The sequence below is a fragment of the Simochromis diagramma genome, unplaced genomic scaffold (genome assembly GCF_900408965.1).
Source record: "Simochromis diagramma unplaced genomic scaffold, fSimDia1.1 OVJJ01000176.1, whole genome shotgun sequence".
Taxonomy (NCBI): Eukaryota; Metazoa; Chordata; class Actinopteri; order Cichliformes; family Cichlidae; genus Simochromis; species Simochromis diagramma.
Window position 1 is genome coordinate 7,564,836 of NW_024386892.1, and position 18,498 is coordinate 7,583,333.

At 42.0% G+C, this 18,498-nt stretch overlaps 1 protein-coding gene across 3 annotated transcripts in view; it reads left to right on the forward strand.

The window, feature by feature from the left end:
• The first annotated feature begins 3,299 nt into the window (after positions 1–3,299).
• Positions 3,300–18,498, forward strand: part of kalrna (kalirin RhoGEF kinase a) — a 152,010-nt gene continuing 136,811 nt past the window's right edge. For all 3 annotated transcript variants that reach the window (XM_040034117.1, XM_040034118.1, XM_040034119.1), the window contains exon 1: positions 3,300–3,600. In XM_040034117.1, the coding sequence (XP_039890051.1) occupies positions 3,534–3,600 (67 nt within the window). In that variant the 5' untranslated portion in view covers positions 3,300–3,533. The remainder of the gene's footprint in view (positions 3,601–18,498) is intronic.

Below are 18,498 nucleotides of genomic sequence, written 5' to 3' on the forward strand. Positions count from 1 at the left end.
AATGTTCTTCCATTGCCCATTGATTCCCATGCTCCCTGCTCCCAAGGAAGGACCAGTGCTACAGCAGGATTTGCAGTTTCAACAGCAAAATAGTTTAATTTGCTGTTGAAACTAGAAACTAGAAAATATCAGGGTGGGCACAGCCAATTCTACATAAGAAATAACTAACTTAGCTACCACAAAGAAGCCAGAGAAGTAGCCACACATACTCAGAAACCCACGGAGTTGTTGATATTTCCTCGGCACAGGACAATCCAAAATGTCCTGAACCGTGGCCAACAAAGGGACCACAGAATGGCCAGTGCCACAGCAGGATTTGCAGTTTCAAAAACTGAATAGTTTATTTTCATTTTGGGTAGAAAACATCTGAGTGGGCACAGCCAAAACAGCTCTATTCTCCTAATTTAAGTCCCAATTTAAAGCTTTCCCATTCAGTCTCCAACCTATGGTCAGCTTCCATCTGCAAAAAACGGCAGGAGAAATGAAGACCATCCCCTCAGGCTGTGGAGGAACTAATACAACACACAACATTATGACCTGGGTCATATCTATTAGTGTTAGCAACAAACACATAGCAACCTCTTACCTGAGCACTTGCTTTGTGTGTCACACTTGTGTACTTTCTCTCCTCTCATGAGAACTCCAGATCACTTAGCATTAAATTGTAGTTTTAAAAGGAAAACAGGAAGCTGCAAACGCAAAGTGTCCAAAGACTGTTTCTAATACCCAGAATGCGTTAACATCTGTAACATCTGTCTTAATCAGAAAACAGTAATGCCCACATCCAAAATTCAGATCAACATATCTAATGTGGGATGTTGTCATATACCATAGTACTGCTACATCAGTGCTTCCAGCGACTGCACCTCTGACAGCTTTGTGGAAATCAGTGCAAATGGCTAATTGCACAGTCGCTCTATCCCCGAGGTCGCCAACAACCCAGATCTTATCATCATTAACAACCATTAACCAAGCTTCCACATTTATTTCAACATGATGTTTTTGATACTTTTCGACATTAAATCCAAGAGTTTCACATGGAAAATTCTCAAATCCTAGAATACTTGCAATTAAAGCATGCAATTACTGTTCTAACTGAAGATAACTCCTATTAAATGACATTTTTCTGTCACAGTCTGTGGGTCTGATGCCACTGTGGAGCCAGCTGATCAGGGTCTGAGGTGTTGGAAGTCACCCATTCATTTCTTTTATTTTCAGATTGTTATTTGAGTACATGGATGTGTGTGTGTATGCACAGGCACACATATGTATAAATGTAGATATATACATCAAGATAATGTTTGTTACTAGAGATTTTCCATTATTCTTTTTTATGCCATTTGACTTCATCCCATTACCCAGCTGTCTATCCTGTCTTCTTCTTTGTTTGTCTTTATCTTATAACATTTTTCCTTTGTCAAAATAAACAAATAAATACAATAAATGACAGTGCATTTTTTTCACATTATGACAGAATTTACAACACTCCTTTATGTTCAAAGAGTAGTTTGAGCTAATGATGCAACGACTCAGCAAAATCTGAAAAACTCAAATATAATATTTGCACCCAAAATATAATAAAGACTGAAATTAGCATAATATAGCGCATTAAACCTTTATTTGAATAAAGTACTCAAGTGAATGGATTCATTACATTCTGTCTGGTGTTGGCAAAGCATTGTGGCACCATTTCAAAGGTTACTTGGAAATCAGACTTATCTCAGTTGTTTGTGGTCTCCTTCCTGAAAACACTCCACAGATTATCTTAAGGTGGACGGTCAGAACATTGACTGCAGCAGGTGCTGCAAGTCCTACTGGAAAAGGAAATCATCTCCAAAAGCTTGTCAGCAGATGGAAGCATGAAGTTCTCTAAAATATCCTGGACACACACACACACACCAGCATATGTCATGTCACCCTAAATCATCACAGGGTCTTGAAACGACACCGTGGACTTCAAACTCCTGCAGTTATCTACCTCTCTGCTCACTCTCGATCACCCACAGGCTTTCACATGTTCATACAGACCTACCAACAATCAGAGATGTCACTGAACACAATATGCTGTAGTTGCTTATTTGGAAAAGGCTGAGGTCGGTCAGGGCCCCTCTGGGGAAATCAAGTGTAACCACAACTCATGCCACAGGACTATTATACAACAGCCTAGCTGTTACACACAGTTTTGTCCACTAGATGGCGCTATCTCACTGAGAGTTTCCAACAGCTTGGACTGTTAATGTGATGTGTTTGAGGATGAGAGGCAGAGATTGGCAGGAACATAAGAATTGATGGTGGACGAGGCAATGTGGTTAAAGATCTGTGCACGATCATGAAGTGTATGCCTTCCTCATGCTTTACACTGAATATTATCCCCAGAAGCCTTACAGTACATGTTTGTTACATGTATGTTCATTAGTTCTATATATGTATGGGGGTAACACCTGACAGAGAGGGGATCCACAGGCTCTGTAATGCTGTGGTTGAGCTCGACCTGCACATACCTGTTCCCATACAAATCTTTATAAATAATTCCAAATCTATCAGCATGTTACACAGTGCTCTCCGTCTCCATTGTCTGAAATGTAATGAAATTTAGCCCAAATATATAATTTTGCTCATGGAAGAATTGTAGAAATATATCAGAAATATACATCCTGCTGTTGATTTCATCACTTAGAAAGAAACGTGTTTTTAAGTTTCAATGGAAGTGACCATTCAAACAGAAGACAGGGTGTGAAATATAACTGATGAAGATGGAGGGTGAGGCAGACAATGCGTGCAACAAGAGTCTGACACATCCAGCAGAGACACATACGGTGTCTCCACGAGGGTGGCGTCAGATTTATGCTGGAAAGTTGCTTCTCCTGTCAGTGACAGCCAGGCACAATGCAACGTGATTGCCTGGATAAATGCTCAGACTGGCCGTTAAGGCTAGAAATGGTCCACAGTGGTCACCGCTGGCTCATTGCTGATTTTACTGCGGTGGCTCTGGAGGTCCAGCGGGTGGCCCATTACTTCGACCCCTCGCTCTGCGTGTTTGTGAACAGTGCACGCCTCCTTCTGCGTGCTCCATGTATATAATATAAAATGCAGCATATATGTTTAGAACTACTGCATCACCATCGCACTGCTATTTGGAAAATAGTGAAAATGTGATTTTTGATTTATAGATCATGCCGTGTTAATTTCAATCATTTGAACGCACAGACGAACCCGTTAATAAAGGTCAATGAACTGAACTGGAGAGACAGAGGGAGGGAGGGGACGTACGGGGAGAGGGAGGGAGGCAGAGAGACCCTGGCGGACAGAAGCAGAGAGGGAGGTTGGACCGGGAACAATAGAGAGAAACGAAGCCTACCCTGAACACCAAACAAACCGAGAGGGCGACAAAAAGAAAGCAAACCACATCGGGTGATGGAGGGAGAGCGAGCTAAGCGAAGGACATGTGAGGAATAAAGACGCGAGGATCTTTCCCGAGCGGTGGGCTTTATTCCCGTCTTTCTTTGTCACTGGATAGTAAAACGGATTCCGGTATGAACCCAGCAGAAGCGGCCGAGGAGGCGCCCAGCGACCCCGACACTGATGCCTTCTACAAAACAGGTAGGAAGAGCGATCGGAGCGGATCTCTCCAAATCTAAGACAAAAGCATCACACCCGAGATCAGTTTGAGCCAGAGCCGCCCGAGCAAGCGCACGAAAGCAAGAGAGCGAGAGCAGAAATGTGCAGAAAATCAGCTGGAAGCTGCACTAGCAGATGGGAGGCAGCTGCAAACATTCTGCTTTAAATAAGCAGAAACGTTGCGCTGTTTGAGGCTTTTACGCGGATCTACAGTGTCATGTTGATTTCCGTGAGTGTGTTAGCTGATGCTGTGGGTCTACAAAAGAAGGAAGAATCATGGTGGGATCACATCAGATCAGCAGCTGAAAGGCTCAGGAAAAAATGTCCAGCATGCTACAAATGGCAGTTTGTGGGAGAAGACTGTGTGTTTGTGCTGATACATGGACAGAAGGCACAAGATCACTGAGTCCAAATAACTGGTCTGCAAGAGGAGTGCAAGCACATGCTGTCATCATGGAGACAGCTCATTACAGTGTCATTACATTATACTTCCAAAGTGTTTTAAGATCATTAAAAAAGCAGACAGCAGATCATTTCTGGTATCTTTTATGACGCTGAAGGCTGAAGCAGATATTAGCAGAACGCCATGGCCACCTCTGATTATTACATAGTGGATCCTGATCTCTGCTCAGCTTTGACAAGATCTCCAACACCACTGGCTGAACTGCAGCTCCAAGCCCTCCATCATGTTTTACAATTAGTTGTTAGACACTTGCTGTTGTACGCCGAACGCGCTGGATTTAAACCTTCATGAGATCTGCTGCCGTGGCAGTCTTTTCTTCTTGTTTCTTTTCCTAAAGAATGACTTGTTGACGGAGGCGTTTCTATTGAGACCAGGCTGCATTTGTTACCTGTTAAAGTTCAGGTGCTGGTTGCTGGGTTTGGGCCATTAACTCAGCTATCATCACTCTGAATTTCTTGGCTAGCTTTGCATGAACTCAGTTTTATTTATATACCAAACAAATCACAACAAGGCGCTTAGCATGCTGTTTGTGGAGAATCTCACAAAGAGCTGAACTTCTGTTAGCAGTATAATGCAGTTGTTTCCATCCTGGATGCAGATTGCATTTACTATAGTGCTCCTGTCCTTTAATGCAATAGAAATCCAACCAATGCTCATGTCTCTGCTCCTGAAAAGCTGTATCGCTCCACAGTTTTCCTTCTCCTGCACCTGAACTAAATCCAGCTGATTGTTTTAGAAGTGCACAGGAAGGAAACAACCATTATTGTTTCCTTTTTTATCTGCCTGGTGTGCATTTGTGCTTGTCAAACTGGGTTATCTTTGGAATATTTTATAGATTCAATTAAAGAAATGGGAATCAATTATGGGATTTTTGTGAGCGACTGTCCGAAGAAAACGTTTGAAAGACATCCATAAAGCCCGGACAATAATTGCTCCAGACCACTTTATAAAATGAAAGTCTTGGAAGTAAACTGAGGGCTGGCTGAGACTTTTGCACAGTACTGTGTGGCTTCAGGTGTGTGACACAGTTTCCCACACTGGGATGTGACACACATGCTGGGGTGCACTCAATGAACCCATCAACACCAGTTTTGGTACCAAGAGAACAAGTCATGTAAAGATGCCAGCTGTGCAGCAACACTGGCCTTATTTACCGAGACAACACGTATGTCAGAGCGCTCGTTTACAGTTCAGCATGCCAACGAAACTCCTGGCTGACCCCCTCCATACATCACTGGATATTAGATTTTCTCACCATCTGCCCTCAGACTGTCAGGCTGAGCAAGTACATATCCTCCATCCTCCCTCTGAGCACCGGAGCCCCCAGAGGCATAGTGCTGTGCCGCTTTCTGTATTATCCATAGCCATTCGCCATAGTCATCATAGCCACGGAGGACACCGCTGTACAGCACGACATGTCATTTCTCACATGGCGACACAAGAGGCTGATGTAAAAATCTAAAAGCACTAAAACGGTTTATTGTGTAATTTAGGAGTTTGGGACTCTGGATGCTTGAACGCTGACAAACCGAGTAGCTGCTGTTTCTGATGCCCTGGTGTTTTGTCAGTGTTGAATTCAAATCCCTGTTTCTATAATACAGCATGTTGTGTTGTGAAGTGTAAACGGTCACAGGCAGAGCCAGAACAACCTTCTTCTTCATGATGTTGAGGTTCTCTCGCTGATCCTTATTGGCTCGTTTCTGGAATAGTTTGGGAAAAATTTAAAAATTGGTTTCTCAGTTTTAACTTCTCAACAAAGTTAAAACTGCTTAGATACTCATTTAGCTTTTACTATTTAAACATCAGAGCATAGTCATCCTTTCTTTTGTGAGCAATAAAAAAACAAGTATTTGGGCTAAACTGCATCTCTGTGTCTGAACAGTTGTGAAGATCTTTGTCCTGTAGGTGTTAGACTGTTAGACTGACAAGGACGAAATCAGAGATGGCGCTGTTCCACTTCATTTCTAAATCCAGTTCCACTTCTTATTCTACCAGTAAACTGCTCGTACATCATGTTTCTGTCTCTAAAAAACAAGAAATTATCCTTTAAACCTGGCGTGTGTCTAAAATGTCCTTTGCATCCATGATGGCTTCGTCTTGGGGGCTGGATTCAGTCTGCTGTCAGACATGTGAGCCTCACGGTGATTCTACAGCTTTTCTTTGTTTAGTTTATTGAATGAGGGAACAGTATGAAACAAACCCTCAATAAATTCTGTTTTTATGTATCAAGACTTAATAAAATCACCTGACACGACCAGTTCTTACAACAAGTGACATATTACATCCTGCTGTTATTGAACAAAAATGGAAACAAAACTAAAAGTCTACTAAGAGGGTGTGCAACAGCCGGCTGCTGCCCATCAGTCAGGGAGGGCTCGTGCGGTCGCTTCCAAACCACTCCACAGTGAGAATGATTATCCACCAGTGGGAAAGTTCAACACAGTTTCCAGTCATATTACAAACAGTGTAAGTGCTTGTGTTGTTATAAAGATTAGAAGTGCGGCTGCACTGATGCACCGTTTGTCCGAATCCAGGTTGTGATGAAATATGAAAAATGTGATGTGAGGCTTTGCTGCATCTGCACTCGTCCATCCGTTCCCGACAGTGCAACGTGTAACGGTTACACGCACACCTCAGGGTTGCAGGGCGGCTGGAGCCTGTCGTAGGCAGGCGGAGCTGCAGGGCGCACAGCTTGTCACAGGGATAACTGCAATAGCACGAACACGACTGCTTTGTTTGCAAACATTAATACTGGCGTCAGATTACACATTCATCTGCTCTCACGTTAACATCATTCAGTTAAAGACCAAATATAAGGTCTAATATTACCACCGAAGCACCATTAGCTATTTCTGTTTCTATACATTGTATAATAATAATTGTAATATAATTGTACTATTATGTGTCACGAACCACACAGGAAATATAATTATGGAGATAATTAGCCCAGTTAGCAACTCTTCCTATTTAGAGATCATCAAAATTATTAGCAAAATGTGAAAAGTGGCTCATTTCTGTTACTTATTGAAAGTTTTATTATTTTTCCTTTGGGAAGGAAACAAAGCAGGGAGGAGAAAATGGAGCATGTCATAGTAGCAACCTAGGCTGAACTCATATCTCTACACATCACTGTACATGCTGCTAATAACAAAATAATGTACTTTAATAAAATACCTCATGACTGTTTTTGACTGTTCACAGGTTTTAAATGTGCTTTTTAACTTTAGTCTTTTCTTGTATCTGGTTGGAAAAAGCATTTCGCTGCCTGTTGTACTGTGTGTGACTGTGTTTGTGACAAAAATGAGTTCTCAAGGAATGAAGCCATTTTTCCATGAAGCATATGTACTAGTACATATGAAGCTAAATACATCCTCTAAGACAACATTGTCCCGGAGTCTTTGTAGTTTTGTAAATGACCAAAGCAGGTGAGAGCGCCTGACGTCCGCCCACGCCGTCTCTACCTGTGCCGGGTCGTAGTTAATAGTTTCCCTGTGCAGTGTAATAAGGAGGCAGATTAGGTGATTCTGTCCATCATTTGTAATGATCTGATGATTGCTGTGTCTCCTACGTGCCAATCACTCTGACTCTCTTTGGGGTCTCACAGGTTTTCCGATTTAATCTTGTGTGAGGTTGAGCCTTTCCCAAATGTAGTTTCTTATCGTTCCATCTAGTCGTATACTCTGGAGAGCATCAGCAGGCCACGTGTCTCATTTAGGCAGCATAATAATAAACTATGAAATTAGGCAAAGCTAACCCACTGTGTGTTAAATGTGACCCCAGGTCTGCCTCCTGCCCAAAGGAACCGAGACATCCTCTCCTCCCTGTAAACAATGACAGAGTTCCCACCTGCTTATTTCTCTTTACTCACTTGAAGTTTATTTCAGTTCAGTTTTTGGGTGATTAGGATACCCGGGCATTGTATTGATTTAGATTCACTTCACTTTATATTTCTGTCTGATAACCTTGTAGGGTGTAAAGTTAATGGGCAGAACTGGGATTTTGGAGCTCTTCTTTCCTCATAATGGGGTAATAATAATAATCGGTCCTTTGTTTTGTTTCTATCCTTTCGATGGGAGGTCTGATGGACGTAACAAGTGTTTAATGCTGTCTTCATAATGTTTCAGAATAGTCTTTGAAGATTTATTCGACTTCTTGTGGTTCATGGATTAAATAAAGCATCTCTAATCTTACTTGTTGGTCTGCGTTGGGATCTTGATCAGATTTCTAGGTTTGTTTTGCAAATCTCAGTTTCAAAATCCAGTATTTGTTTTAAATTTCTCTTTTTTTTTCGTGACTTTGCTTAATGTTTTCACCAGCTTGTCATATTTTGCTCTCCTCACCTTCCTGTGTAGGCTCTTTTCTCTTAGTGGCTTTGTCTGTATCCCACACAAGACTTGGACATATTGTCCATTTCACTCTCCCTAATGCCACCTTTGATTTCCTTTATAGCTAATTTGTTGTTTCGGATACTAATATTAGGCCTCCTTTATTTATGTTATTCGGATGAATCGTTACATAAACGAGCGGCCCTTTACTCTGAGTGAACTCAGTTAAATAACGAGTGGAGTTTTTTTCTAAAGCATGCCTCCAAAATTAAACATGCTCGTCAATGAAGGACCAAGATTGTCTGTCACTTTCTGACAGCTGTGACGAGCCTATCCAAGCTGTCGACAGTCCTACTTTTCCTGCCTCACGTTTCCTTAAACACGTCAAAGTTAAGAGAAGAGGAAGTCAAAGTGGCCGTTCGAGGTCTTCTCTGTTTGTGCAGTCGTCGGTGGCTCCTTGACCTGGACCCCACGTCTTTGCATGCTTCCTACGCACCGGTGCATATTTTTCCACAGCATTTGGAAACAGATCCTCCTTTAATGCTCTCTTTATACCAGAGTGTTCTCTGCTGTCTTCTACAGTTTGGGATTTGCAGTCGTGACTGAAGTTGCCCACGTGAATCTTCTCCTTATTTCAAGCTTCTTTCAGAACCATGTGTTTGGCTGTAAGCTCTTGAAGGTTAACACTGTTCTTGGGGGAGCACTGGGTCATGGTTTGTTTACTGGGGACAAACCATGAGGTATTTTATTTTTAGGTCAGGGTCCTGTGGTAGCTGGAGCTCAGTGCTCAAGAAAGTCTCAATGAACTGTAGCTCCAAGTTTCCCACCTCCCCTCCTCTGCTCCAAAAATACATGTGCTGTTTCTTCTTGACTATATCAGTAAGGTTGTGTTGCTTGGCCCTCTTCAGCCCCTCTACCTGTTCCATGTGGGTCTCAGCTTCTTCTGCTTTGCTTCATTGCTGATTATTTGTCCTGTGTGTTTAATTTTCTATTTAACTCTTCATTGTCTCATGGTTATTTCCACCATGCCATACTTCTACTACCGTTCCATGCCGCTTCTAGCTCGGTCCACTGTTGTGTTGTGGTGCTTTTCTATTCATTGGCTTTTACAGAGAAAAATGTCATATATGAAAATAGCTTGAAAATAGTTTTTTGTGAGACTTAAACTTTGTATCTGGACAAAAAGAAAATAATATTTTGAAGAATTAAGAATCTTTAACACTCTAAGGCACAGCCGTACAGTACAGTGGAATGTTATGCTAATCAGCAGTTTATAAATAGGATGCTAAATTATCAGACGGAAACAGGAAGTAACACAGATGCATTCATACCTACACACATGCAATCAGAGAGCAGTGTCTGAGTGTTTATCAGATATCTGACGCCAGCTGTCTCTCAATAGCTGCTACTGTTGCTATGCTACCAGAATAATAGCAACTTTGTATGTATTTATTAACATAACAGCAGAACTTGTGACGTCATTCTGCTCTTTGTTTTACAAACACATGAAGCACATGAAGACCAGCTTCTGTAGCTACGTTGTTAAAAGCAGCAGCACAACATTCTTGCTGAATGACAGTTTTTATGTCAAGTCTGCTTCTTCATGCTGACACACTCTACCTATTCACACCAGACCCATTCCCACTATGCTCCTCATATTCCCGAAGCGAGGAGTCGAGCGAGCACTTGTATGCATGAGAAGGTAATTAGAGTTAATTTTCTCAGCTAATCTGTCTGTAGCCATGGAGACGTTTAGAAACGATAAAGGGTGGCAGCTGCTCCAAACAAAGTTCACTTGGAAATTTCAGTAAGATCACAGATAGCATAATGTAGCAGCGGTTAGCTTTGTCACCTCATAGCCACACGGTTCCCTCAGCTTTTCCAGTGTGATTCTGCTAGTTTACTGGTCTGCTCCTTGAGAGCATCTCAGTAAATTATTCATTTTAGCACAATTGCTCAGCACCAAGATGGTTCCTTTCAGTGTTGAGCTGGAAGTGTCACACAGAATTGTGTGTAATGCCAGGAAACGGGAAGTTTCTTTGTTTTAATAGACACACTTTACAGTTTGTGCGTCATGATCATTTCCACTTGTTGCAAGCAGCCTTTACATAACAGTGATATCATCAGTGATAACTGTGGAGCCGCCACCAAGGCATAATAAACCACGCCAAGAAAATTATAGACACTACAAACTGTTTAACATTATAGATGGGCATAACTGATGCTGTCTATTTCAGGCTTTTATGCTGTGGTATTATTACTAGCAACTACCTTAATAATATCAGACCACTAATCAGCTCGTTTATTTTTTAAAATACTCTTTTTTGGCATTTTGCCTTTATTGGACAACAAATTGGCCGTGGGTCAGACTCAAACCTGCCACCCTGCTGGCCATGTGGCACGTGGGCGCCTGCTCACCCAGTGAGCTAAAGCTACACGCATAACATGATAGTTAAAGGGCTAACGTTAAGGTGTAACTTTGTAATAGTTATAATAGATGTTTTTGATCTGCCGTTCATTTTCCATCTTCTTCTGATAGTAGTACTTGTCCTGATCTATGGAAAGGACAAATAAGGACAAAATTAGCCATTGCTCTGTTGTTTCTTGTTCACCCTTCTTAAATATCTTCAGTGTCGACGAGCAGAACGATTATGGAAGATCACACGTTTGGTTGTCCATTGAAAATATTGTAAAGGACTCATCCATTCCTACAGTGAGAAAGTGAAAGAGGCTAGATCTTCTTATCTCAACAATCTTGAGAAGAATAATCCCAGCGTGTTATTTGGCACCATTAACAGCAAAGTATCTCATGCACCTCAGCACGCTCTGGTCATCCTCTCATCAACTTATGATGAGTGTACCTCGCAATTGCCAGAACATGACGGGCTTGAGATCCAAAATCTCCTTAACTTACAACACTGATGCTCTTTACAAGAAAGGTCAGAGCAGACTCATCAGGAAGGCCAGCTCTGGGATGCCCCGTCGACCCACTGCAGGTGGAAGGAGACAGAAGAACAAACATAGCATCAGTCATGGACGATGTCTCCCAGCCCACACATGAAGCTCCTTCAGTGACACACTGCTGCATCCTTGGTGCACAAAGGAGCAAGGATGCTCTTTGCTCTTTTTAATAAATGTTTCTTGCGCTGTAAATGTCCCCTGTACAGTCTCTTATTTTATTGTTTTTAATTTTATAGTCTTTACTTTTGGGTGAATCTGCATGCTCCATCTGCCTGTCACTGCTGGAACACCTGAATGTCCCCAGTGAGGGACAATAAAGGATAATTCAATTCTATTCTATTCTAACTTCCTCTCCTTTAGAAGATTTCCCTAAGTGGCAGGAGTCGTTTACTTTATTCCCTCATCATCCTCAGTACAGATATTCTGTTTCCTGTCTTTGGAGTGTTACGGGTACAACCACACCCAACATCCAAGGATTCAGTTCAATTCAATGTTATTTATACATTGAATCACAACAACAGTCGCCTCAAGGTGCTTTTATATTGTAAGGTAGACCCTACAATAATAGATACAGAGAAAAACCCCACAATCATATGACCCCCTATGAGCAGCACTTTGGCGACAGTGGGAAGGAAAAACTCCCTTTTAACAGGAAGAAACCTCCGACAGAACCAGGCTCAGGGAGGGGCGGGGCCATCTGCTGTGATTGGTTGGGGTGAGAGAAGGAAGACGGGACAAAAGCCTTGTCTAGGATGAGCTTGTGTGTCCAGCACATTCCACAGCTGCTCAACTGGATTAAGATCTGGGGAATTTCACTGCCAGGTCACACCTTCAACCATTCCTGAACTATTTTTGCTTTGTGGCAGGGAACATTATCCTGTTGGTATCCATCAGGGAATACCATTCCCATGAAATGTCAAAGTAACATCCAAATTGATGGTAGAGCATTGCCCAAAACATTACACTGCTCGACAGCTTGTCTCTGTGCTAGGTATTCTGCAGCTACACTCCAGGCACACACCCTTGCATCCACGTGATGTAAAGAAAGCGTGATTCATCAGACAGGCCACCTTATTCCACTCCTTCTTGATCCAGTTTGGATACCTGTGTCTAATGCAGGATCTTACAGCGGTGAACAGGGCTCAGCGTGGGCAGCCTGACTAGTCTGCATCTATGCAGCCCCATACACAGCAAAATTTGATGCACCATGTATTTGGACACCTTTCTATCATAACCAGCTTTTTGGCAGTTTGAGCCACAGTAGCTCATCATTTGGCTCACTGCAAGCATCTCAAAGACATGAAATCTAGTTCCACTGATTGTTAATGACTGACTCATTGCACTGTGGGAACCCTGAGTAGACCCCTGACTTCCTTTTTCACCATAATGCAAGCCTTCCCTTGAGCTTGTGCTGAACTGTAACAATAGCACTGACATATTGACCTTTGTTGTGTTTTCCTTATTGATCTTATGCCAACAATTTATTTTCTTTGAGATTTATAGCAAGTGGAGTGTCCTGTTTCTTTAAGTGAGACCTCAGTCCTGAGTCATGGTGAGGAAACCTGGGAGGAGGAGCTACATATCTATTATTGAAGAGTGTGTGTGTGTCACGGTGGGGGTGGGGTGTATGCCACTTTCATTGGGAACAATAAGACGCTCCTGAGGAGAGAGTTAGGGATTCCCTCCTTCCTCCATCTCTCATTGTCTTCCACTCGCACACCCAGTGTCAAGTACAGTGGCAGATGGGTGTGAAAATGAAGTGTGTGTGTGTGTGTGTCTGTTGGACAGACAGTCAGAAACAGAGAGAGGGGAAGGAGATGCAGCTTAACTGGATTAGCTCTTATTACTCACCAGGGGACAAGCAAAGCAAAGGGTGAGAGGAAGAAGGGGAGACAGAGAGAGAAAGAGGGAGAGAGGGGGTGTTAAATAGATAAATACAAAGAAAGGATTTCCTCTCCTCCCCCTTCTCCTTTTGTCTCCTCCCTCCTTTAAAAGCTTTCTAGTCTTTGGACAGCTGCAGCCATATGGTGCGTGCATGTGTGTAAGTGTTAGCGTAATGAGCATCCGTTTGGACTGTAATCAATCACAGAGACATTTTATAGACATGTATGTGTGTGTGTGTGTGTGTGAGTGTGAGAGTGAGTGTGTGAGTGTGTGAGTGTGAGTGTGTGAGTGTGTGTGTTACAAGCTGATTAGTAGTGCCAGCTAATAGATTGTGTGAGCAGGTATTTGCCTTTGTCAGTGTGTGTGTGTGTGTGTGTGTGTGTGTGTGTGTGTGTGTGTGTGTGTGTGTGTGAGTGTGTGTGTGTGAGTGTGTGTGTGTGTGTGAGTGTGAGTGTGAGTGTGTGTGTGTGAGTGTGTGAGTGAGTGTGTGAGTGTGTGAGTGTGTGTGAGTGTGAGAGTGAGTGTGTGAGTGTGTGAGTGTGTGAGTGTGTGTGTGTGTGTGAGTGTGATGTGGTGTGTGTGAGGTGAGTGTGTGTGTGAGTGTGTGTGTGTGTGGTGTGAGTGTGTGTGTGTGTGAGTTGTGTGTGAGTGTGTGTGTGTGAGTGTGTGTGTGAGTGTGAGTGTGTGTGAGGTATTTGCCTTTGTCAGTGTGTGTGTGAGTGTGTGTGTGTGTGAGTGTGAGAGTGAGTGTGTGAGTGTGTGAGTGTGAGTGCGAGTGTGTGTGTGAGTGTGTGAGTGTGTGTGTTACAAGCTGATTAGTAGTGCCAGCTAATAGATTGTGTGAGCAGGTATTTGCCTTTGTCAGTGTGTGTGTGAGTGTGTGTGTGTGTGTGTGTGTGTGTGTGTGTGTGAGTGTGTGAGTGTGTGTGTTACAAGCTGATTAGTAGTGCCAGCTAATAGATTGTGTGAGCAGGTATTTGCCTTTGTCAGTGTGTGTGTGAGTGTGTGTGTGTGTGAGTGTGTGTGTGTGTGTGTGTGTGTGTGTGTGTGTGTGAGTGTGTGTGTGAGTGTGTGTGTGTGTGTGTGTGTGAGTGTGTGTGTGAGTGTGTGTGTGTAGTGGTGTGTTGTGTGTGTGTGAGTGTGTGTGTGTGTGAGTCAGAGAAAGGAAGCTGTTATCATGACTGACAGACTAGAACAGAGCTGCTAAAAGCCACTGACAGGCTGTTAAGATCGTTTCTATAATATCATTATAGAAAATAGAAAGTTCTATAGTCTACAGACAGACGGCCTAAATCTAGAATGTATTTGACTGTAGAAAGCTGCTGTAAGTTGGGGGTCTTATTCTCCTTTTTCATGCATTTAAACATTGGCATTCTTCAGAGAGTGGGATTTGTCCAGTGCAGATGCACAGCAGAGATTTGTCCTGTGGCTCTTCTAAGTTGTACCATACATTTGTGGAGTGGCTGTTTGGTTTCTCCTCTACAGAGGTCACAGAAGCACTCATCCTATGTTGTTTAATGTGTGTTTGGGAGTTTAGTCTATGGGATGTCAGAGGTCAATGTACTTGGATGTCATGCTTGGAGAAAATTCTCAGTTTCTCTGATAAACCTGCGACATAAGGTTGACAGTGTTATTCAGTTTGTCATTCTGTTTTCTCCTTGTTCAGTTCAATTCAATTGTATTTATATAGCCAATTTACATCAACAGTCACGTCATGGTGCTTTATATTGTGAGGTACAGAGCTACAATAATAAAGAGAAAGCCCAACAATCAGGCCACTCCCTCTGAACAAGCACTTTGGCGACAGTGGGAAGGAAAAACGCCTTTTTAACAGGAAGAAACCTCCAGCAGAGCCAGGCTCAGGGAGGGGCGGGGCCATCTGTTGCGACCAGTTGGGGATGAGAGAAGGAAGACAGGACAAAAGATGTGCTGTGGAAGAGAGACAGAGATTAATAATAACTTACAATTAAGTGCAGAGTGCTGTATAAACACATGGTGAGTGAAATCAGGTGAGAGAAGGAGAAAAGCTCAATGCATCATGGGAATCCCCGGCAGCCTACGTCTATTGCAGCATAACTAAGTGAGGATTCAGGGTCACCTGGTCCAGCCCTAACTATATGCTTTAGCAAAAAGGAAAGTTTGAAGCCTGATCTTGAAAGTAGAGATAGTGTCTGTCTCCTGAATCCAAACTGGAAGCTGGTTCCACAGAAGAGGGGCCTGAAAACTGAAGGCTCTGCCTCCCATTCTACTTTTAAATACTCTAGGAACAACAAGTAGGCCTGCAGAGCGAGAGCGAAGTGCTCTAATAGGGTGATATGGTACTACAAGGTCATTAAGATAAGATGGGGCCTGATTATTTAAGACCTTGTATGTGAGGAGCAGGATTTTGAATTCTGGATTTAACAGGAAGCCAAAACAGGAGAGATCTGCTCTCTCTTTCTAGTCCCTGTCAGGACTCTTGCTGCAGCATTTTGGATTAGCTGAAGGCTTTTCAGGGAGTTTGTAGGACTTCCTGATAATAATGAATTACAATAATGAAGCCTAGAGCTAAGGTAAGGTAGACCCTACAATAATACATACAGAGAAAAACCCAACAAACATATGACCCCTATGAGCAATCTAATCTAAGATTAGTCTGTGTTGTCCAAGGATCCATGCTCCACCAATCACAAGTATTCAGATATTTATTAGGGCTTTCCTTGTAGGTCACCAGTATACTTGATCCTATGTAATTATTCAGCTGCTTTTAGTTGTTGATGTGTGTTTGAAACTCAGAGGCGTCTATCCTGGAGCTTGCTGAGCAGTCAGCAAACAGGTAAAAATCCAGAGAAAGTCAATCAAAGCCATGCACAATGTTACTGAGCTGTCTTCATTGCTTATTGATTGAATGGTTTCCCTCCATTTAAAGAAGAATAACAACACATCAACTGATTCTATGCTCACCATCTTTTACAGATCAGTCATTTTTCCTTAACTGATTATTTCATTAAGAGAAAAAAGCCTAGCACACTCATTAGTGATGTCACTTGTCTCAGCTGGCTGTAGCTCAGATGGTAGAGCGGGGTGTCTCCATGTGGTATACAGTACTTTGAGTGCTTGACAATTTTCTGTGCTTTTTATTTGTATTTTTTGTTTACCTGACAAATCTGCGACATCATTTTGTCTTCTGTATTTTACTTTCTGGCATTTTATTTACTGTCCAAATGCAATTTATCATTTTATAATCAATAGTTATATTCTTGACTTAATAAGCTGAAAACTTAAAAACATGTAAAGCAGGAAAAAATAATCAGATTACTATGATAAAACTAATAATAGCAAAAGATTCTCCCAGCTGAATAAAGATTTGTTACATTTGAAACAAAAATAAGAAACATTATTTCTGCGTTGGTTACATTTGTAGCTTTTCTGTTCTGCTTCTGTCACTGGGAATAAAACGGTCCGTCAGTCTCTGCGGTATCTTGTTAACTGCACGTGACCTGATTTCAGTGGTCAGTGTTCATCTGTTGTGTTTTGTCATTTTTGTGCTCTTTCTAGTGTCCAACGTTTCTTTCATTCTGTGTGTTTAAAATTTTTTAAACGCAAAGTTGGTAAGTTTTTAATTTGAATGAATATTTGAGTTTTGAGCTATTTAAATGCAAAAGCAAAAAAGGAAAAAATAAAGTGATGTTGCTGTCATCTGGTTAGATGGAAGAAAGATGCCAAGCGGCTTTACTTTACCAAGTGGATCATCATGGCCTTGCCATATTGGTGAGAAAGGGGGGAAGAAAGAAAGAAAAACAAACAAAACACCTGGATCACCTGTATGGAGATAAGAAAAAAACAGAAGAGAAAGCAAACAACAAAGAGCAACATAATAAATACAACATCATCACAATAAACTAGCTAGCAGTAGATAACAGTAGATACTAAATATTACATGTTATTGTGCAGCACGCAAGATAGACAGCGCACAATGTGCTTTGAGGTAACAGCCAAGAAAGGTGTAGTCCGCGTCTGTGAACACCCGTGTGTACTTTGGTCTTGGTCTTGTCTTCTCAGATCAACATAGTGGTCGGGAGATTTGGAGTCAACCATCGGTAGAGCGGGGGGGGGCTTAAGCCCGGGTCATTTTTTCAGAAGCCCGGGGTCTTTTGGAGTGTAATTTGTTTCATAGTTAGATGCCTGACTGACAACTGTCGTAAATCCCCCCTAATTTTGGTATAATCCGAGCTCAGGCACTGGGCGACTGAGCACAGCACTTACGCATGTGAGCGAGGGGGGAGAAGCTGCTGCCTGCGAGTTTGCTGTAGGAGAAGCGCAGCCAGGCAGAGGAGAGCTTAAGTTCGACCAGGTACCAAAGCAAATCATTCGTACTGTACAAATAATGTAAATATGACGGTGAATCACAAAAGATTGATATCAAACTGATCATTTGACCCATATTACGTTACTCGCTCTTTAAGTGAATCAACAAATGGTGAAATGAAAAGCCGAACAACAACAAAGCTGTTTCTTTAGAGAGTCTCAGCTTACATGTGTTTATTTCATATTTTCAGTTGTTTCCTTCCATGGCTAAACAAACTCTCTAACCCGGTTTCAGTAATGTACTGATGAACACAACAATGGACATAAGGAGCTTCTTTCAAAGAAAAAACTCTGGTAGATGTTATTTTATATATTATGCTTTGTATGTTGTTCAGTATATTTCTATGCAAAACAAGAAAAATTTCTATACACAGCAGTATATTCACAGCTGAAACCAGATATTTACACTTTAGGGAGAAAACATAAAAACATTTTTTTTACTGTACAACATCAATTTAGAGTAAACTTGTTTTGTTTTGGATAAATAAATATTGAAATATCTTTTGAATGAGTTAAATGTCAGAATAAAGAGAGACAGAGCTTCTATTTTTATCACTTTCATCAAATGTAGGAGCACATGTACACTAAGTTTATTGTTAATTAATAAGAAAACTCCAGACGATTCCATTCTGAGCTGAAGAAGCTTCTGATTGGTTAGTAGAGTCCATGTGAGTAAATTGGTGGCACACCTGTGGATGCATATAAGGCAAAACACAGGCTGGCTGTGTCCCAATTCAGGGTCTGCACGCTTAAAGTACGCGCACTACGCGTACTACGTGCGTACTATAAGTACGAGAAGTGCGGAAGTGAGAGGCTTGTGAAATGGGACGGTATACGCTTCGTCGCGCTGTTCAGGTTGCCTAGGTTGCAGGGATAGCTCAGTAGGTAGAGTGGTTGCCC